Below are 22,326 nucleotides of genomic sequence, written 5' to 3'. Positions count from 1 at the left end.
AAACAAAAGCAATTCATAACAGTGATGCCAAAGAATGACAACATTACACATACTTTACAATCCCTGTGTTTTTCAGATTCTATGCAAGAATCATAATGCACAATCATTAATGTGTCTAGACAGTGGACACTTACTACAGTGTGGCCATATTACACTAAGCTTAATTTTTAAGTGGCCTAGGTATTTTATAAAATTAAATTGTAATAATGTAAAATGAGAGCAGTAGGAAAATAAGTACAATCATAGTAGGATATGGCACAAATCCAGTAAGTCCTGTTTAACTCAAAAATATTCTTTTCCTCAATAGCAATAAAAACTACCACAATTATAATACCAATAAGCAACCTCAAAGGTTTCATTAATGGGGGAAAAAAATAACTATATGCCTCCTTGCAATACTTTAAAACCACAAGGTTAACAATCATTTCCAGTGAAATGGTGATGTGAATTGTGTTTCATTTGTATTCCAGACGTTGGCAAAAGTTAATGACCTGCCCTGGAAATTATTTCACATACCCCAAAAGTATTCTTAGGACTCATGCAGCCTAAAGCTCACACTGCCCTTGATATGCTATTGGATAAATGCCTTAAATTTTAAAACAAAAGGATAAAGACTTTTAAAAAGCTCTAGACAATATACTGAAATGGTGATGTCAAGTCAATGTATTCTCCTACCCCAGGAAAACAAAAAAACAAAAAAACTGGTATGGCACAACGATAAAATAGGAACAAAAAGTAGTATTCCACTCATTCAGCAAGGAAATAATACACAGCATCTCTCTATCATATTCAACTACAAAAATCCTTTCACTTGATGGCTAGCATCTTTATGACTGCTTAGTCCGTATTTAAGTGGCCTTAAAAAGAGATTTTGTGTTCTTTCTCTGCCCTCATGTATCTTTGGCAGCAGTCAGCACTTAATGCCCAGAGCTGGTTTCGAGGGGAGGGAGAAAAGGGAAAGTGAGGAGAAGGCTGAACTGAGCACAGAGTCAGCAGAGAGCAGCTGCTCTCATACAGTACCCAGCATCTTTCTCACACACGGCTATTTTCCGCTATTGAGCACTGTCAGCAAAAATAAACAAGGAGGCAGGGGGCAAGGAGACACCGAGGATAGGACCCAGGCCGACAGTTTTTGTCTGTCACATCTGAGCCAGAAGCCTCCTCTGGTTTCCTGCTGTAAAGGCAAAGGATCAGGTGAGACCCCTCCGGGTCTAACTCAATTTGCTTCTCCACAAAGAGCAGTTTCCGGCGATGAGCGCAGGATCCTCCTGGCTGATGAACTAAACACGGGAGCATAGTCAATGTTTTCAATCTCTGACTTTCTCATAAAGGAGGAGAGAGGGCTGTGACTGCATTCCCGGGAAAGACTACTACTCCTGACGTGCACACAGCAGTAGTGAAGGAACAGGAGCAAGAGGTAAAAATCCCTTCAAAAATACCAGGTTCTGAAAGAAACGCTGTGCAGCATTACCGTATCGTTGGCGTTTTTTTAAGTCGCCGATTCTTCCACTGCCAAGCCCCAAATCGCTGGGACTTGTTGCTAAATCTTTACCTCACACCCCCCAGAACCGCCCAACACAATAAGATTTGGGGATCGAAAGCCGGGAGGGCCTAAACCTCTAAAGCCCAGAGGGTTGGGCTCCCTTCAATAGGCCACTCTGCATGGGCTGCATTCAGTTCTACCTTCCGAAAGCTCTGACTCACAAATGCTTGGGGGGCGGGGGGGGGGGGGTGGAATTATGACATAAACCATTATCCTTCCAACCAAAGAAAGATAAGAAAAGCCAGCCATACGTCCTTGCCTGGCCAGAGAGCCAAAGCCTGCGCCCCCGACGGGGCGGCCGGGCTACGAGCCTACCGCCCTGCCCGCCTCCCTCTGGGCGCCCGGGAAAGGTGCACCCTACCCGGGCGGGCTCGAGGAGCCAGGACGGGGCGCCCTCACCCCGGGAGGGCAGGGGAGGACTTGGGGGTGTGGGACACGGAGACTCGCCCCGTGGCGGCGGTGACACACCGGGTGCCAGGGCTCCGGCAGGGGCTCCAGTGAAGGTACCCTGCACTGGGGCGGTCCGCCGCAACCAGGAACGGACAAAGCACGGCGCTGGGGCGACCCCCGGGCGGCGGCTGCCGACCGCCAAGTTAACCGGACTCGGGGCATGAGGGGGTTCCGCGGGCGGGGCGGGGCGGCGCGGCGCTGACCTGGATGGTGCAGGTGTACTCGCTGTCGTCCAGCAGCCTCACAGTGCAGCTGTACTCGCGCTCCAAGCTCCTGCTGCTGCCGCTCATCAACCTGCTCAGCATCTTCCCGCCCGCCCGCCCGCCCGGGAGCGACGCGGCGGCGCTGCGGACCCTGAACCAGGCGTCCCTCAGCCCGGCAGCTCCGCGCCGACCCCGGGCACTTGCACCATCACCCCGGCCCCGTCGCTGTCGCTGCCTCCCGCTGGCCTCGTTCCTCCTCCTTAGCCTCCTCCTTTGCCTCAGCCGCCACCGCCTCCCCCCAGCCCAGATCAAACGCTGGGCTCTGTTTCCTCGGCGCCCCACTGCCAGTGCCCAGCTCGCGGGGCGGGGCCTTAACCTGAGGGAGCCAATGGGAATCAGCGCGGCGGAACCGAGTGGCAGACCGAAGAGCCAATAGAGATAGGACACTGGGATGATGGGCGGAGTAAAGAAGCAATCACAGAAAAGCAGTCGGATCTAGTCAAGCCGGACCAGCCCTCTAGCGTCCCAAACGAGGGGCTCCTGTCCTCCCCGTGGTTCCTATGGATGCTGTTTCCCCTCCCCCGGGCCAGGTGTGAGCACCTAACTGGATTGATGCCTGCCACCTGAAATACACTTGAGCTGTGTTTCCGGAGCTAAGCCCCGCACCCTGCAACACCGCGGTTCCCGCCCTCTTGGGAGCCGGAGCGGGGAGGCTGCGGGTGCTGGATCACAGTCCCTGCACCTGCAGAATGCGGGTACCTCTCGCTCCAGATCAGGCGACTGCCCCCACCTGTGCTGTATCCTAAGTTGCACCGTCTGGCCTCTGCTCCAACCCTCTTATTTTGGGGAAGAAGAACTACTTAAATAAAAGCTAAAGAGACCTCAGAGGTTCTGAAGTACCCGGGTTTAATCCCCCAAAAAACTCTCCACTCTAACACCCTTTGCCTCCTTCTTTTTATTTTAGCAGACAAAAGAAGACTGCTCCTTCAGCTGGTAGGGAGCAGAGGAAGCATGAATCTTCTCCTTTCACTTTTAGAGCTGGAATTATGTCTTCAGATTTTCCCAAAAAAACACGAAAGTATGCCAGGAGCTATACATCACAAGGAATTGTCTCCTTCTCTTTGTCACCCCAAATCTACAGACTTCAAGTTTTTTACCAAAAACTTCACTAAGAAACATAATATTCTCTCTCAAAGGTTCTTGATGGGAGGAAACGTTATAAAATAATAGTGTCAGCCCGGTGCAGTTGCTCACGCCTGTAATCCCAACACTTTGGAAGGCCAGGGCGGCGGATCACCTAAGGTCAGGAGTTCAAGACCAGCCTGGCCAACATGGTGAAACTGCCGTCTCTACTAAAAATACAAAAAATTAGCCAGGTGTGGTGACAGATGCCTGTAATCCCAGCTACTTGGGAGGCTGAGACAGGAGAATCGCTTGAACCCAGGAAGCAAAGGTTGCAATAAGCCAAGGTAGTGGCCATTGCACTCCAGCCTGGGGGACAAGAGCAAGACTCTGTCTCAAAAAATAAATACATAAACAGGGCCGGGCGCGGTGGCTCACGCCTGTAATCCCAGCACTTTTGGGAGGCTGAGGCGGGAAGACCACGAGGTCAAGAGATTGAGACCATCCTGGCCAACATGGTGAAACCCCTTCTCTACTAAAAAAAAAAAAATACAAAAATTAGCTGGGCTTGGTGAGTCCCAGCTACTGGGGAGGCTGAGGCAGGAAAATCGCTTGAACCCGGGAGGCCGAGGTTGCAGTGAGCCGAGATCGCACCACTGCACTCCAGTCTGGGCAACAAGAGCAAAACTCCTTCTCAAAAATAAATAAATAAATAATCGTGTCTACATAGAACATTAATGTAATAAATATATTAGTTTAAAATAATAAAATAGGCATAATTTTCTATTATTTTCATTTACACTGTTCTTGTGTATAGGTATAACATATAACAAAAAGGAAGCTCTACATTAGCCTAGAAAACTAGTGTCTTCGGATTCCAATACTTTTCCCAATTTTTTTTTTTGTATGAGGAGACTCATTCTCATTCATTCTCTCTCTTTCTCTCTCCCTTTATCTATCTCTTCCTCCACCTCTTCCTCTTCCTCTTCCTTTTCATTACCATACTAACCTGGACTGCTCTTACTGGTTTCATTCTCCTTTGTGGCATTTAATAGCCAGAGAAGCACGTTTCCCTTTTCAATGTAATTCTGGTGGAGTTAGTTATGATTCTAGAAACAGTAAGTCAAGTGTTGCAGGCATAAAATCAGGCATGGGCTCCACTACTTTGTAGCTGAAGCAGACAGTCTGATGCCTGAAACATAATAGATATTCAATAAATGTTGAACTGAAGTAAATGGAATTCATGGATATTCTACAGTGTTTAAATCCCAGAGGAAGAAGCCCTGTGAAGAAATTCAAAATTTCAGGAAGATCCTGGAAACAAGTAAAATTATTAATATGCCAATGTGATAGTCTACAAAACTCAGCTTTGTTATATACCTGGAAGAAGATAATGAAATGTTTCAAGCCTGGCTCGGTAGCTCACGCCCGTAGCCCCATCTACTCGGGAGGGTGAGGCAGGAGATTTGCTTGAATCCAGGAAGGAAAGGCTGCAATGTTGCAGTGAGCCAAGTTGGGGCCACTGCACTCCAGCCTGGGTGACAAAGCAAGACTCTATCTCAAAAAAAAAAAAAATATATATATATATATATATATATATGTCCAAACAAGAACAGCTTGTCGAAGGCAAAAGTTACTGTTTGTTATAGAATCAACAAGAGCAAGAAAAAATGTCCAAGCTAGAGGAAGCCCAATAGTGTAATGGTAGGAAAGTGTGTTTAACATGTTATGCAAATAAGCAGCTGTTAGAATAAAAAGGCAAAGCACTATTAATCCAGAAAAGCTCTAAGAAACTGAATGCAGTCTTTTTTCAAAGTATGGCCATAGATGCAATCAATAGGGGTGAGATTGTGTCTGCTATGCCAATGTGTTAGGTAGCATCCTTGCTCAATCTGAGAAAATCATATCTACGGCTCAGTGCAGCAGCTCATGCCTGTAATCCCAACACTTTGGGAGGCCAAGGCAGGCAGATCGCTTGAGCTCAGGAGTTCAAGACTCACAAAGGCAACAAGGTGAAACCCTGTAGCAATGAAAATAATAATAATAATACAAAGATTAGCTGGGTGTAATGGCACACACCTGTAGTGCCAGCTAGCGGAAAGGCTGAGGTGGGAGAATTGCTTGAGCCTATTCGGGGGAGAAACTTGCCATGAGCCAAGATCACATCACTGCACTATAGCCTGTGCTAAAGAGACAGATCCTGCCTCAAAAAAAAAAAAAAATTGTAATAAAAAAATGGCGTATCTGCTTAGATGCTCACCTTACTGAAAGACCAGTTAGATATTCATTTCATGCTTAGGTATAATACTCAGAGAGAACTTCAAACTCTCCCTTCTTTCTCTAATACAAAATACTTTGTGAGGAAAACAGAGAATGAAAAAATAATGGAAGAAACGAAAGGATCTAGATGTATGCCTCCACAACAAAGCTCATGAGAAGAAGCCCAAGAGGAACTAGAAAGGAAGGGCTTATATAAAACCAATCTGAACTTTTGGAGACTAGGCAGAAGAATCAATTGAGCCAGGAGCTATGATTGCACCACTGCACACCAGCCTGGACGACAGAGCAAGACCTTGTCTCTAAATAAAATAAAATAAAAAGTAAAACCAAACCGAGGAATGTTTTGTTTGTCTTTGTTTTTGTCAAATCTATTAAGCAGGATGCCAAGGATGGAAAGGGTTTGTTTAATAAAAGGCCTCATTTGTCCTTGAGAACCAGGGTGCCATAGCTTTCATGTGTCTTTGAGTATAAAGGAGGCCATATTTTAAAAAAACGCAGTCCAAATTATAATGGCTCTGGACCCCCACCTCCCAAATTATCAGAATATCAGCCCTCTTGAATTTCTTTCCTGTCTCTACTATGAGGGAGTCCTCAGAGGAGGTACTATCTCCCACATATGCCTAAAATAACTGAACAAAGCATTCATCAGTTTGATTTGTGTCTCTGCTTCAGATGTTCTATAACCTGCTGTTCTGGGACACTCATCTTTCTCTTTAGCCAATGCAACCTTCACCATTGCTTTGTGTTTTGGCAGGAAGGGGCACTGCCTCACCAGGACATGACAAACGCAGGCCCTTCCCATCAAAGTTTCCCTCAACACAGCTAAGACCAGCCTGTAACTCCTAACAATATTTAGAAAAAAAGAATAATCCAAAGTATAACCTGCAAGTATGATATGGCTACTCTCAAAGCCTCATGGACTATGAATTAGATACAGGCCTGGCCTTACTGTCAGGCTTCCATTCTGGTTCATGTGACAGAAGACAACTTCCCCTCTCCAGCAAGAGTTTCCCTAACTATGTCTTAGGCATTTACTTCCAATCACTGTGAAAAAAACAACTCTCCTCACCCAGGTTAGGGTCCACTTTCCAAGTCCCATTTTCTGTCCCAGGTGCTACCTCTTCGTAGGATGACTGACCATGGAAATATCGACTTTTCTGGAGGAAACCCCAACCTGCATGCACGAGGGTATGACCTTGACCTCTGAGCCAACAGGGCCATCATATCAGAACACAATAGTCAACATCAGCACATTTCTCACAAAGATTAAATTATTCATTCTTTACATGTGGGTTAAGGTAAAGCCTTGTTAAAGCCAGTCCAGTCCCTTTATATATAATTATTTCTCCAGTAAGCAGTGGAAATCATGCCTGTCTTTGCTTTCCAATATTTATTAGGTCACAGCTTCTGCTCTCCAAAGAGCAGGGGCTCAAAAGGAGATTCACATCTCCACAGAAATAACAATGTATTGACACATATATGCTCTAAATCCACAAAGAAGAAAGAAACAGATTTTCTGTTCTCTCTTACATCAATGTCTGCAGAAGCAGTACTTCTGCTCCACACACAAAGATTTGCATATTCAAATGGAGCACTCTGCTTCTCAGTGTAAAGCATTTATATTCAGGTTAATGATTGCTTTATAGTTTTCTAAGAGTAATACATGTCTACTTGATTGAATATGAGTAATTAAACAATTCATGTAGTTTTCCCAGAGTACTCGGCCCTTGAAGAAATGCTCTAGTTTTCCTTTCCATCAGGACAGAAAAGCACATACAGTTTGAGAGACAATTTTTCTACCTAACCTTAGGACTTTCGGCTAGCTCCTATTAGATGTAGAAGAGGTATTTGATGTTTGGAAATATAAGCAGTACAAGTGCTTTTTAAAATGCCAAACTACAAACATTTACTGAGCATTTACTACGTGTTAGGCACTGTAACAACATTCTAGAATATCTAAGACATAGCCCAGATATGGGAAAAGGAAATAAATCAAGAAGTTGATTAAAAAAAAAAAAAAATTCTGGCCAGGTGGGGTGGCTCACACCTGTAATGCCAGCACTTTGGGAGGCTGAGGCAGACGCATCACAGTCAGGAGATTGAGACGATCCTGGCCAACATAAGTGAAACCCCGTCTCTACTAAAATACAAAAAATTAGCCGGGCATGGTGGTGGGCGCCTGTAATCCCAGCTACTCAGGAGGCTGAGGCAGGGGAATCGCTTGAGCCCCGGAAGGCAGAGGTTGCAGTGAGCCGAGATCACGTCACTGCATACTCCAGACTGGTGATTGAGCAAGACTCCATCTCAAAAAAAAAAAAAAAAATTCTTCACAGTGTAGAAGACAGTGTTAGATGTATGTAAATTAGCTATAATACAATACATGGAGCATGGGCGAAGTACTACAAGAGCACAATAAATGGTACAATTACGTAGGCTTAGTTAGGAGAGACAGTGAAGCCTTATAGAGAAAGCACATTTGAGTTGGACCTTGAGGACTGGAGTAGTCTCTTGATTGTGAAGAAGGCAGAAAAGATGGGTATGGGATGGAGAGTGATGTTCAAGTAGAGGAAATTGTATGAGCAAAGACACAGAAGCCCAAATAAGGTTGAGTATAGCATGCTCCAGAAACTGTAAGTTTCCCTGAATGGATAGCATGTGAGGTGCCTTGGCCAGAAAGAGATGGACTGAAGCCAGGTCCTGGAGGACTTTCACTGACATGCTTAGGAGTTTGGACTCTGTTACATAGTCAGTAGGCAGTTATTGGAGGTTTTTAAATAGAGAAGTGACAGGATCAGATCTGTGTTTTAAAATGATAATTTTGATAGCAGTGTAAAGGATTAATAGAGTACGAAGAACTTATTTGCTGGGGGAAAATGGATTCTGAAAAAAATAGACTATCTCTAATGAAGCATCAGAAGCATTTATAATAGGTCTCCCAGATTTGGGTGACAGGCTTTATTATATTTTCCAATCCGTTATAGCTCATTTTTCTTATATTTCCAGCTAGTTTTCAGCCATTATTCTAGCAATAAATGTGAATGAAACAAAGCAAATTAATTCACTTATTCAAAAAAAGTATTGGTGATCTACTATGTGCCAGTCGGCATGTCATGTGCTGACAGAATTCAAAGGTAAATAAAATGCATCTTCTCCAATCCTCAGAGAACTTACAGTCCCCTGCAACCAGAAAAATTCCTTCAACATTTTTTTTTTTTTTTTTTGGGACGGAGTTTCGCTGGTTACCCAGGCTGGAGTGCAATGGCGCGATCTCGGCTCACCGCAACCTCCGCCTCCTGGGTTCANTTTTGTATTTTTAGTAGAGACGGGGTTTCACCATGTTGACCAGGATGGTCTCGATCTCTTGACCTTGTGATCCACCCGCCTCGGCCTCCCAAAGTGCTGGGATTATAGGCTTGAGCCACCGCGCCCGGCCTCCTTCAACATTTTTTAAGTCATATATTTATGTAGATTGATATTCAATATACATTGGTTTAAAAAAGATATAAAGGGGAAAGGCAGCAAATATATGAGATAGCCCAAAAAATATGAGCAAAGAAAATATACAAAGAAGAAATCAGAATAACTCATATTTCTTGGCCAAGCACCATGGCTCACACTTGTAATCTCAGCACTTTGGGAGGTTGAGGCAGGTAGACTGCTTGAGGCCAGCAGTTCAAGACCAGCCTCGCCAACTAAATCCCCATCTCTACTAAAAATACAAAAATTAGCTAGGCTTGGTGGCGTGCGCCTGTAGTCCCAGCTACTTGGGAGGCTGAAGCAGGAGAATCACTTGAACACGGAAGGCAGAAGTTGCAGTGAGCCGAGATCACACCACTGCACTCCAGCATAGGTAAGAGAATGAGACTCTATCTCAAAAAAAACAAAAACAAAAACAAACAAACAAAAAAACCCAAAATAGTGTCAGTTGATCACTTGCTCTCTGAAATATTTAGTATTTGTACACCTTCTCCTGCCTCCATATTCCAACTTCCAATTTTGTGGTTTCTATTATTTCTATTTTGTCAGGGTTTCTAATACTTATAGCTTTTGGCAATCATACAAGGAGACTTCAAAAAGTTTATGACAAAAAGAGAATTAAAAGATAAACATTTTAAAAAACCCCTTTATTTCTCAATATAAGCTCCATCAAGTTCAAGCCACTTTTTAAAATGATGATATTTAGTCCATCCCTAAAGAACTGAGCATCGTGGAAATTTAACCATGTAAATGCAGTCTTTTACATTAAAATGTGTGCCTTTTAAAGATTTTGTTTAATATTAGGAAACAAAAAGAAGTTAGAAGGAACCAAACTAGCATGGTGAGGTGGATGCCTAGTGATTTCCCATCAAAACTCTCAGAAAATTGCTCCTGTCTGATGAGAGGAAAGGAATGAGCAGGAACGTTGTCATGGTACAGGAGAAATCTCTGGTGAAGATTTCCCAGGCTTTTTTTTTTTTTTTTTTTTTTTTTTTTTTTTTTTTTTTCCTTTTTTTTTTTTTTTTTTTTTTTTTTCTTTTTTTTTTTTTTTTTTGCTAAAGCTTTGGCTAACTTTCTCAAAACACTCTCATAATAAGCAGATGTTATGGTTCTTTGGCCCTCCAGAAAATCAACAAGCAAAATGCCTTGAGAATCCAAAAAACTGTTGCCATAACCTTTGTTCCTGAATGGTCCACTTTTGCTTGGACTGAACCATTGCCATATCTTGGAAGCCATTGCTTTGATTGTGTTTTTGTCTTCAGCACAATCTGGTAAAGCCATCGTAAACTGGTAGAGCCATGTTTCCTCTTCTGATACAATTCTTTGAAGAAATGCTTCAGGATCTTGATCCCACTTACTTAAATTTTCCTTGGAAAGCTCTGCTGTTGCCTGCAGCTGATCTGGATGCAACGGTTTTGGCACCCATCAAGTGGAGAGTTTGGCCAAGTTTAATTTTTTAGTCAGAATTGTATAAACTGAACAAGTTGAGAGTTCTGTGGTGTTAGCTATTATTTCTGCTGTTAATTATTGGTTCTCTTCAATTAGGGAATAAACAAGATTTTTTCCTCACAAATAAATGTGGATGGCCTGCCTCTGTGGGCTCCATTGTCAACATCATCTTGTCCCTTCTTAAAACGAGTTATCCATTTGTAAATTGCTGATTTATTTGGGATATTGTCCCCATAAACTTTTCATAAAGCATCAATGAGTTCACCATTCCTCCACCCAAGCTTCCACCATAAGTTTGATGTTTGTTCTTAGTTCAATTTTAACAGAATTCATATTGCTCTGATAGGGGCTCTTTTCACACTGATGTCTTATCCTTTTTAGTGCTTCAAACTAAGTCCTGTTCAACATGTTATAAAAAGTTAGAATTGGCCGGGTGTGGTGGCTCATGCCTGTAATCCAAGCACTTTGGAGGCCAAGGCGGGTGAATCACCTGAGGTCGGGATTTCAAGACCAGCCTGACCAACATGCTGAAACCCCATCTTATTTAAAAAAAAAAAAAAAAAAGTTAGAATTAGTTTATTTTCATGCAAGAAATTTTTGAAATCAATGCATAGTTTTTGAGGTTTTTGTTGTTGTTGTTAGTGTTGCATTTGTTGTTTTTTGAGATAGGGTCTTGTTCTGCTGCCCAGGCTAGAGTGCAGTGATGCAAGCATGGCTCACTGTAGCCTCAACCTCCTGGGCTCAAGTGATCCTCCCACCTCAGCTTCCCAAGTAGCTGGGACTACATGTGCATGTCACCATGCTCAGATAATTTTTTAAATATTTTTTTGTAGAGACAGGGGTTGGAGCGGTTTTCACTTTGGATGACCAGGCTGGTCTTGCACTCTGGGCCTCAAGCAATCCTCCCACCTCAGTCTCCTAAGCAGCAAGGACTACAGGCTTCTAAAGAATAGAGGCAAGGCGAGGAGTCACACCTTACTGGACCAGAATATTCTGTTTCTTTTATTGTCTCACTGCCCCACTTTTTTTGAGACAAAATCTCACTCCATTACCCAGGCTGGAGTGTAGTGGTGTAATCTTGGCTCACTGCAACCTCTGTCTCCTGGGCTTAAGTGATTCTCGTGCCTCAGCCTTTCTAGTAGCTGAGATTACAGGTATGTGTCACCACGCTCAGCTAAATTTTGGATTTTTAGTACAGATGGGGTTTCACCATGTTGGCCAGGCTGGTCTCAAACTCATGGCCTCACGTGATCCACCTGCTTAGGCCTCCCAAAGTGCTGGGATTACAGGCATGAGCCACCATGGCTGCCCCCTGCATTTTTTTTTTGGTAACATTTCACTTGTGTGTAAGGTTTTCCCCTTTACCTTGTTGTAGCTGTAATTTGATCTTTGTCAATGTATTTTTGTTGTTCATTTCATTAGCTATTGGTGTAAAGAAAAATCTGTGACTTTACCTAATTCTTCTATCTTATTCAGAACTCAGCTGAGCTCAACTGGGCTTGAAGTAGTTGCAAATCAAAGTTATTTTCATAAAGGGGTTCAAACAGAAGAAAAAGGAAGAATAAACATTCCACAATGCACATTCTAATTATTCAGTAAATGTCTGCGGAATTAATTTCAGTTTTCCTGGACATAGTTCAACTAATTAAAATTGCAAATCATTATTACACCTTATCATTTCACTTTTTCCATTATAGTAATAAGGGAGCATTCACTATATGCCAGAGACTATCGTGAGTACTTTACATATATTATCTAATTGAATTCTCACAATATTGTGGTTAGATTGTGCTATTGTTATCATCTCCATTTTATAGATGAGGAACTTTCAGCGCAATGAGACTAAATAACTTGTTGAAAGAACATAGTAATCAAGAGGCAAGTCCTGGACTCATACCCAAGTGACTGGTGCCAAACACTGTATTTTTAACAACTACATTATACAGCCTTCATTTTTAGGAATTTAGTGGAAAGAGCATTGAATGTGGAGTCAGAAGACCCAGCTTTAACATTCTTATGCTATGTAATCTTGGCAAAGCATTTAAATTCTGTTTCTCATTTGTAAAATGGGGATTATAATACCTTCTCTGGTTGTTCTGAGAATCCTAAGACTTTTGCTTAAAAATGGCAGATTGAACACATGCATTTACCTCTGCTGTCATACCAAACCACTAAAGCAACAATAAAGTGATTTTTAAAAGGCTTTAACCAGGCCAGGTGAGGTGGCTCATGCCTATAATCCTAGCACTATAAGGCTGAGGCAGGTGGATCCCTTGAGCTCAGGAGTTTGAGACCAGGTTGGGCAATATGGCGAAACTCCATTTCTACAAAAAATACAAAAATTGGCACCTGGTGGTACACGCCTGTAGTCCCAACTACTTGGTAGGCTGGGGCAGCAGGATCGCTTGAGCCTGGGAGGTAGAGGTTGCAGAGAGCCAAGATCGTGCCACTGCACTCCAGCCTGGGTGACAAAGTGAGACCCTGTCTCAAGAAAAAGAAAGAAAAAAAGGAATAAAAGGCGTAAACCTAAAAGACCGATTTAATAGAAAGGAGCCATAACAACAACATTTTGGAATCCATAATGCATATGGATGAGTAATAATTGAGCAAAACCAAGCAAGACCAAGCAAGCTAAATCCAAACCTAGCAAGGGAAAGCTGAGAAGCAGCCTGATTTGCACTGTGGAATGTACAAAATATTTAGAAATTGATTTACCCAGTTCTTTTGGAAATGAAGGTAGAATTGAAAACACAATTGTTAGAAAGTCAATTTAAGAAGCAATTCCCAGCCAGACAAGGTGGCTCATGCCTGTAATCCCAGTACTTTGGGGGGCCAAGGAGGGTGGATCACCTGAGGTTAGGAGTTTGGGACCAGCCTGGCCAACATGGTGAAACCCCATCTCAAACCAAAAAAAAGCAATTCCGTTCTCTGACTACATGGTGAAACCCCATCTCTATTAAAATACAAAAAGTAGCCAGGTGTGGTGATGCATCTGTAATCCCAGCTACTCGGGAAGCTGAAGTGGGAGAATTGCTTGAACCTGGGAGGCGGAGGCTGCAGTGAGCCGAGATCACACCACTGCAGTCTATCTTAGGCAACAGAGCAACACCTCATCTCAAATAAACAAACAAAAAGAAGCAATTACCTTCTCTGACTCTGTGCAGCCAAGAGACTTTTTTTCTTCACCCCACCAGAAGACTAAATTCTCTGGAGAGACTAAAACAGAATTTTAGAATGGGGTCACCAGAAATTTAAGAAATATCTCTAACATAAAATATAGAGGCTTTTAAAAAAAAGGAAAACAGGTAACTTGGAGGACAGAAAAACTAAGTAGGAAAAAGAAAAATTTCAAAATGAAAATTATTAGTAAATATCCTAATAGAGCTAGAAGATCTTATATCCAGTAAATAAGTCTGGAGTGCCATTTAGAAAAAGAGGGGGGAAAGCATTCTGAGAATTAAAATATAACATTTGCAAATGTAAAATAAAATAGGATAAGTTAAAAATAAAACTGAATTGAAATAGAAATAGGGGGTGAGGGCCAGACATGGTAGCTCATATCCCAGCCAGCAGTTTCAGAGGCCAAGATGGGAACATCGCTTGAACTCAGGAATTTGAAACCAGCCTGAGCAACATAAAGAGACCCTGTCTCTACAAAATAAAAATTTTAAAAATTAGCCAGGTATAGTGGCGAGTGCCTTTAGTCCCAGTTACTCGGGAGGCTGAGGTGGGAGGATCGCTTGAGCACAAGAGGTCAAGGTTGCAGTGAGCTGGGATCATGCCATTGCACTCAAGCATGTGGTCGATAGAGCTAGACCCTGTATTAAAAAAAAGAGACAGAGAAAAATGGAGGACGAAAAATTATCAAAGGCATAATGCAAGAAAATTTCCAAATTTAGAGTGGCTACCAAGTGTCCACACCATAACAAATTACTATGGATAGAAACAAATCCACACCATAACATAGTACTGGGAAATTTTAGAACACTAGGAACAAAAAAAGCTTTCAGAAAAGGGAAAAAAAGTTACAAACAAGCATTTGAATTACATTGAACTTCTCAACAGCAACATTAGAATCAAGAAAATAGTAGAACAGCATTTACAGATTCTGAAAAAAATTATTTCAAATCTAGAATTCTATATCTAAATACACTACACTTGAGTAAAAAGACATTTTTAGGCATATTAAGAACACAGTATCTTATATTCTTATGTATCCTTCAGGAAGCTTTTGAGGGATGGGCTTCCCAAAAATGTCAGAGCAAACAAAGAAATAAGAATACATGGTAGATTGTGTTATGTCGCCTGTAATCCCAGCAGTTTGGAAGGACAAAGTGGGAGGATCACTTGAGCTCGGGGGTTCGAGACCAGACAGGGCAACATGGCAAAAACCTATCTCTACAAAAAATACAAAAATTAGCCAGGTGTGGTGTGGCACATTCCTGTAGTCTCAGCTACTCAGGAGGCTGAAGTGGGAGGATCACTTGAGCTGGGGAGGTCAAGGCTGCACTGAGCCGAGATCACACCACTGTACTCTACCCTAGGTGACAGAGCCAGACTCACACATATACACACACAAAAAGATTGTGTTATGTCTTCAAATATTCACTGCCCTCTCTATTTCCACCTACCCTACTGACACTAAACTTGACCACTGATTTGGTTTGAACAATAGAACATAAGTGAAAATGGTGTATATTATTGATCTTTTATTCCAAAAGACTGGCATGGCCCAGATAAAGCTTGCTCCTGGGTCCTGGGAAAAAGCCAACATGGAGTAGAGGATGCAGCCAACCCACAGAGGATGTCTAAGGAAAATGAGAAATAAACTTTTTTGTTGTTATCCACTCATATTTTGGAATCATTCTTGAAAAAAAAGTATTAAAAGCTGACTAATACACATAGGATCCTAGAAATAGGATCTAACACAGAAAGAGGTAATGTAAAGTCTCAGAGTAATGGTGAGGTTTGATCTCAGAAAGATAGCTGTGAAGCTAGTCTAGAAAATAAGCCAGGTCTGAATGGAAACAATCAGATGGCTCCCAAGTGTTTTCAAGAAAATGAAATTGATAAGACTACCTAATATGCTCGACTATGCAGTAATGAGAAGAAAAACACTTTTAGGGGAGAATTTGGTTATAAGTTAGTAATCCTTATATTAAAACAATGTAAGAGAAAAATAAAAACAAAGTATGTATTAACTTTAGGAAAAACAAAAAGTTGTATAAGAAAGGAAAATAATCATAGCACATGTATAAGAATTTACATAATCATAATAATATACTTATTACTGATTTAACCGACATAACTACATTGAGATAATGGATAGAAAAGTATGTGTGACTGGGGTAGGCTGGGGTTGGAATAGTTGAAAGAGATAATATATCTTTCATAGATAACACCTAAATTTAAAAAAATCAAGAAATAGCAATATATGCCAGGCACAATGGCTCACATATGTAATCCCGGCACTTTGGGAGGCCAAGGCAGGAGGGTTGCTTGAGCTCAGGAGTTCAAGACCAGCCTGGGCAACATAGCAAGATCTCATCTCTACTAAAAATAAAAAAATTAGCCTGGTGTGGTGGTGCATACCTGTCGTCCCAGCTACCTGGGAGGTTGAGGTAGGAGAATCACTTAAGCCTTGGAGGCTGAGGCAGCAGTAAGCCATGATCATGCCACTACACACCAGCCTGAGCTACAGAGTGAGACCCTGTCTCAAAAAAAAGAAAAAAACAAAAAAGAGAAATAGCAGTATAAGCATATTATTTAGAAGTATTGAGACAAATACAAAAGAAATAGCTAAAATAGCTAAAAGTTATTGTGGGGGTGAGGTAGGGGTAGGGGGGCAGAAATTGAGGCATAGGTAATTGATTTTTTCTGTTTTGTTTTGTTTTGAGGCAGGGTTTCACTCTCTTGCCCAGGCTGGAGTACAGTGACCCAATCCCAGCTCACTGGAGCCTCTACTTCCCAGGTTTAAGTGATGCTCCCACCTTGGCCTCCCAAGTAACAGGAATTATCCGCATGAGCCACCATGCCCAGCCCTGATGGGTTTTTTTTTTTTTTTTTTTTTTTTCAATCACCCTAATAGAACTATTTGACTCCTAAACTATGTACATGCTTAGTTTTGATTGAAACAAACATTGCAGCACAGACGCACTTTCGGGCCTAAGAATTCAAAAGATACAAAAAGAAACAATTTGATAAATCAATACAACACACATTTACACACCAGGAAAAAAGAAAAGAAGAGGGAGTTTCAAAGGACTTTGTAAACTCTCAAGCACTAGGAACAAGTTAGAAGACTCAGTAGCATGGAAGCAAGAGAACATGGGTAAGGGTATGGGCTCTAGGTTCCAACAATCCCAGTTTACACTCTAGCTCTGCTATGTACCAGCTGTGTGACCTTGAGAATGTTGCTAAGGCTTAGTTTCCTTATTTGTGAAACAGTTATAATAATAGTCCCTCTCTATGAGAGACTGTGAGAGTAAAATGAGATAAGCCTTTGCACAGAGAACACATTGGAAAGTTTTAGCTACTATTAATCTCTTTTGTTCCTTCTTCTTCTCTGTGGATTAATAGACATTAAATGGAGGACTAAAAGGGAGTCAGCTTAAAAGAAAATCTAAACAAAAAATCTGAGATGATACACAGACTGGAGAACCAGCGTCTAAGTAATTGAAAACTGTGATTGTTGTGGTTTCAGCAGTGTAATTGGCAAGCCAATTGCCTTAGAGCTGCAGCTGTCCATGCCTTCCTCTGTCCCCTTTCCTTTCCATTGTCATTATCATCTTTTTTTTTTTTTTTTTTTTTTTTTTTTTGATATTGTCTCACTCCGTCACCAGGCGCCAGGCTGGAGTGCAGTGGCGTGACCTCGGCCGACTGCAACCTAGTCCTCCAGGGTTCAAGCAATTCTCCTGCCTCAGCCTCCCGAGTACGTGGGACTACAGGCGCACGCCACCATGCCCAGCTAATTTTTTTGTATTTTTAGTAGAGACAGGGTTTCACCGTGTTGGCCAGAATATCATCATCTTTTAATAGTTACTGAGCATTTCATCCATTCAGCAAATATTTATTGAATGCCTAATGTGCTTCTTTTAGTCTCTGATTCCCATGTGCTCAACTGATCTAGCTACATTATTTAAAGACAACAGGTTAAGACTATAGCTATGGAAAGGAACTTTTTTCCTGCAACAAAAAGTAGTTGTGACCAATGACAGGTAAGGAGGCAAATTAATCCAAGAGCAACCACAGGGCATCCAACTCTCACAGAAGGTAATTTTCCTCTACACCTAGTGCAATTTTCCTTCCAAACATCATTACTTTTCCCTAATCTGGTAATCACAAAATGTAATTTTTTTTTTTTTTTTTTTGAGACGGAGTCTCATTCTGTCACCAGGCTGGAGTGCAGTGGTGTAACCTCGGCTCACTGCAGCCTCCGCCCCCCGGGTTCAAGTGATTCTCCTGCCTCAGCCTCCGGAGTAGCTGAGACTACAGGCGCACCGCCGTGCCCAGCTAATTTTTGTGTTTTTAGTAGAGACGGGATTTCACCATGTTGGCCAGGATGGTCTCAATCCCTTGACCTTGTGATCCGCCCACCTCATCCTCCCAAAGTGCTGGGATTACAGGCATGAGCCACCATGCCCAGCTGTGATTTTTCAAATTAAGTTTTTATGTCATTCTAAATATGCCTGACTCTTCCTTGAATTCTAGGGAGCAAGTTTTTTTGTTTTGTTTTGTGTGTGTTTGTTTTGAGACTGAGTCTTGCTCTGTCACCCAGGCTGGAGTGCAGTGGTGCCATCTCGGCTTACTGCAACCTCTGCCTCCCGGGTTCAAGTGATTTCCCTGCCTCAGCCTCCTGAGTAGTTGGGATTGCAAGCATATGCCATCACGCCCAACTCATTTTTGTATTTTTAGTAGAGACAGGGTTTTGTCATGTTGCCCAGTCTGGTCTCAAACTCCTGGGCTCAAGTGATCCACCGCCTCAGCCTCCCAAAGTGCTGGGATTACAGGTGTGAGCCACCACACCCAGCCAGAATATAGTTATTTTTGTTGTTGCTGTTGTTTTTTTTTTTTTTCCTACCCATCACTCAGAAATGTAGCCAGGGCTGAGGCATTGTTAAGGACCATGAGGCATTCTTTAGGACCACCATTCCATTACCATTCCTTCACTGAAAGAGTGCCCAGAGTTAAACGGTACTTTCTGTGACTCAAAGGTTTTTTGTTTTGTTTTGTTTTTTGCAGCTTCATGGTTGGTTTTGGCCAAACTTTTTATTTAGTATTCTGTAGTTCACACACACTTAAATGGTCTTATTGGGGGAGGGAAAAGGGGAGGTTCTTGCAGATTCCCAAGGAAATGTCAGAAAGGCAAAATGGCCAGCATTATCCATTTGCTTTTTTGGGTTTACTGGGTGGATATTTCCCTACGCAGGCATCAGATTTCAGGTTTTTCATACTGAGAACATTGAGATTTCAGATGGAAGATACCCTAAAATCTTATGAGCAGCATACCTCAACCACCCTCTAATAGCTAGCTTGTTTGTATAAGCAGAACGATTCATCTCTCCATTTTAGATGGCTAGATGTTTTGTGGAAGATCTTAAAATTGCTTGCCTCATTTACTGGGAAAAATCAGATAGGAAGTGGCCTTTAGGGACGCTTTTATTTGGAAAGTTACAACACTAATGCAAGTCTTAACACACTTCACATTTGCTTGTTGAAAAGCAATGTTATAAAGTCAAAAGAATGCTTGAAGAACTGCCTCACTGTCCTTTATAAACATCCAGTTGTTGTTTTCTCCCTCCCTCTCCCAGCCTCTTTTATGTTTCTTATCCATGTAGCTGAGCCCTTTGGACCTGAAGGTTCCACCCAACCCATACCTATGACCAACCTGACCAGTCTTTATCCCAACACCCAGTGTGAGTTTGCCATTGCTGCTCTGATTCTGGTTTTATACTGCAATTTCAACAGAGTTCAAATTTCTGAGATCTGGGCCCTACTTCTGGAATCTGAGCTCCTTTTTGATTCCTTTAATTGGCTCCCTTGTCTTAATACACCAAGAAATCACAATCCCTCAGAGTCCAATATGCTCCTATTACTCCCCCATTGCAGATGCTGCTATTTGCAACATCTCTGACTCAAACAGCAGGCTGTTTATCTGGATCTCTGCATATTCCTTTTTCTGGGTTACCCAGCACTGTGCTATCCAGTTTAGAAAAATTCTCTAGCTCCAAGTTATTCCTCCTTCTTATTAACAACTTCCCAGTCTATCCTCCCTTCTGATGTGTACCATTGAGGCTGGACTTCCTTCTAGAACCTGCAGCTGGGTTTATCTTATACCTGTCTTGATTCAATGTACCTTGTCCACCTATAGTTAATCAGAACATGTTGGTCCTGCCCTAAGACAAGACAGTCATTTGACCAACCTACTGGGCAGAATACAATTCTCATAAGGAAGTAGGAGGTCTAAACTTTGAGATCGAGGCTACTTGTACATACATAGCTCTTATACACATATATACACATAATCCATACCTTTCCTTACCCACATTGCTATCTGCTTGTGAAAAGGTAGACATATGTCTATTTCCTACTTTTGAGTCACTGACTGGATTTGAAAGGATATTGCACTAATAAAATAATTAGTTCCGTTGGCAGAGATTTCAAGAAAATACAAGGTTTTGCATATGGGGGTATAATAATGACTAATGCAACTTACTATAAGCTAGGCTCTGTTTTAAGTGCTTTATATAAACTAACTCATTTAATCCTCATAACTATCCAGTGAAGTAGGTTCTGTTATTATCCCCATTTCACAAATGAGAAAATTAAAGCATAGAGGCTGGGTATGGTGGCTGACACCTGTAGTTCCGGCACTTTGGGAGGCTGAGGCAGGATGATCACTTGATGCCAAGAGTTCAAGACCAGCCTGGGAAATATAGCAAGACCTCATCTTTAAAAAAATAACATTTTTTTTTTTTTGAGACAGAGTCTCGCCCTGTCACCCAGGCTGGAGTACAATGGCATAATCTCGGCTAACTGCAACCTCTGCCTCCTAGGTTCAAGCAATTCTCCTGCCTCAGTCTCCCAATTAGCTGGAATTACAGGAACCTGCCATCACACCCGGCTAATTTTTGTATTTTTAGTAAAGACAGGGTTTCACAATGTTGGTCAGGCTGGTCTCAAACTCCTGACTTCAGGTGATCCACCTGCCTTGGCCTCCCAAAGTGCTGGGATTACAGGCGTGAGCCACTGGGCCTGGTCAGAAAAATAATAACAATAATTTTTTTAAATGTTTAAATTAAAGCACAGAGAGCTTGAGTAATTTACCAGAGGTCATATAGTTAGAAGAACTGGGTGTTGAACCCAAGCAATCCTAGAGGACTATTGTGCTATATTTCTTCTAATCTTTATATCCTCCTTCAAACTGGATTTTGTAGTTCTTAAAGTTCAGCCTTTTTTCAGGCGATCAGGAAGATGGTGGACATTCAGATGGAGCATGCCTACTTAAAAGAGCCAACCATTTTTCAAAACAAGAAGAGGGTCCTGCTGGGAGAAACTGGCAAGGAGAAGCTCCCTCGGTACTACAAGAACATTGGTCTGGGCTTCAAGACACCCAAAGAGGTTATTGAGGGCCCGTACATTGACAAGAAATGACCCTTCACAGTTAATGTCTCCATTGGAGGGCAGATCCTCTCTGGCGTGGTGACAAAGATGAAGATGCAGAGGACCATCATCATCTGCCAAGACTACCTCCACTACATCCGCAAGTACAACTGCTTTGAGAAGCACCACAAGAACATGTCCATACACCTGTCCCTGTGCTTCAGGGGTGTCCAGATCAGTGACATTGTGACAGTGGGTGAGTGCCAGCCTCAGGAGCCCTTCCTGACACCTTACACTAAAATTAACTCCAGATGGATTAAAGACTCAAACATAAGCCCTAACACCATAAAAACCCTAGAAGAAAACCTAGGCAAAACCATTCAGGACATGGGCGTAGGCAAGGACTTCATGACTAAAACACCAAAAGCATTGGCAACATAAGCCAAAATAAACAAATGGGATCTAATTAAACTCCAGAGCTTCTGTAAAGCAAAAGAAACAATCATTAGAGTGAACTGGCAGTTAACTAACAAAATGGGAAAAATTTTTTGCAATCTACCCATCTGACAAAGAGCTAATATCCAGAATCTACAAAGAACCAAAAGAAATTTATAAGAAAAAACAAACAAACCCATTCAAAAGGGTGCAAAGGATATGAACAAACACTTTTCAAAAGAAGACATATATGGGGCCAACAAACATATGAAAAAATGTTTATTATCACTGGTCCTTAGAGAAATACAAATCAAAACCACATTGAGATACCATCTCATGCCAGTCTGGAAACCATCATTCTCAGCAAACTGGCACAAGAACAGAAAACCAAACACCCCATGTTCTCACTCATAGACGGGTGTCAAACAATGAGAACACATGGACACAGGGAGGGAAGCAGCACACACTGGGGTCTGTTGGGAGGGGCTAGAAGAGGGACAGTGGGGGTCGGGAGGTTGGGGAGGGATAGCATGGGGAGAAATGCCAGATATAGGTGACGGGAGGATGGTGGCAGCAAACCACCTTGCCATGTATGTACCTATGCAACAATCCTGCAGGATCTGCACATGTACCCCAGAACCTAAAGTACAGTAAAAAAAAATAATAAATCAGTAAAATAAAGTTCAGAAGTTTCAGTAAATCAAGGAACTTTTAGTGCATTTGGCACTGTCTTCATGATGCATTTGCTAATGTGAACAGGAAAGC

The 22,326-nt window shown here is 42.1% G+C and overlaps 1 protein-coding gene and 1 pseudogene across 7 annotated transcripts in view; one reads left to right on the top strand and one right to left on the bottom strand.

The window, feature by feature from the left end:
• The window catches only part of FRMD5 (FERM domain containing 5), a 328,629-nt gene extending 326,081 nt beyond the window's left edge, over positions 1-2,548 (bottom strand). For all 7 annotated transcript variants that reach the window (XR_005202962.1, XM_037744666.1, XM_037744677.1 and 4 more), the window contains exon 1: positions 2,197-2,548. Coding sequence is in view for 6 of the 7 variants with exons in the window: in XM_037744666.1 (XP_037600594.1) it covers positions 2,197-2,298 (102 nt within the window). In the remaining variant the exon portion in view is untranslated. The remainder of the gene's footprint in view (positions 1-2,196) is intronic.
• An 18,449-nt stretch (positions 2,549-20,997) lies between these two features.
• Positions 20,998-22,326, top strand: part of LOC108314943 — a 2,425-nt pseudogene continuing 1,096 nt past the window's right edge.

The sequence above is a fragment of the Cebus imitator genome, unplaced genomic scaffold (assembly GCF_001604975.1).
Source record: "Cebus imitator isolate Cc_AM_T3 unplaced genomic scaffold, Cebus_imitator-1.0 Scaffold9, whole genome shotgun sequence".
Lineage (NCBI taxonomy): Eukaryota > Metazoa > Chordata > Mammalia > Primates > Cebidae > Cebus > Cebus imitator.
Note: the sequence above shows the minus strand (reverse complement) of the source record. Positions and strands in the feature narration are given on the sequence as shown.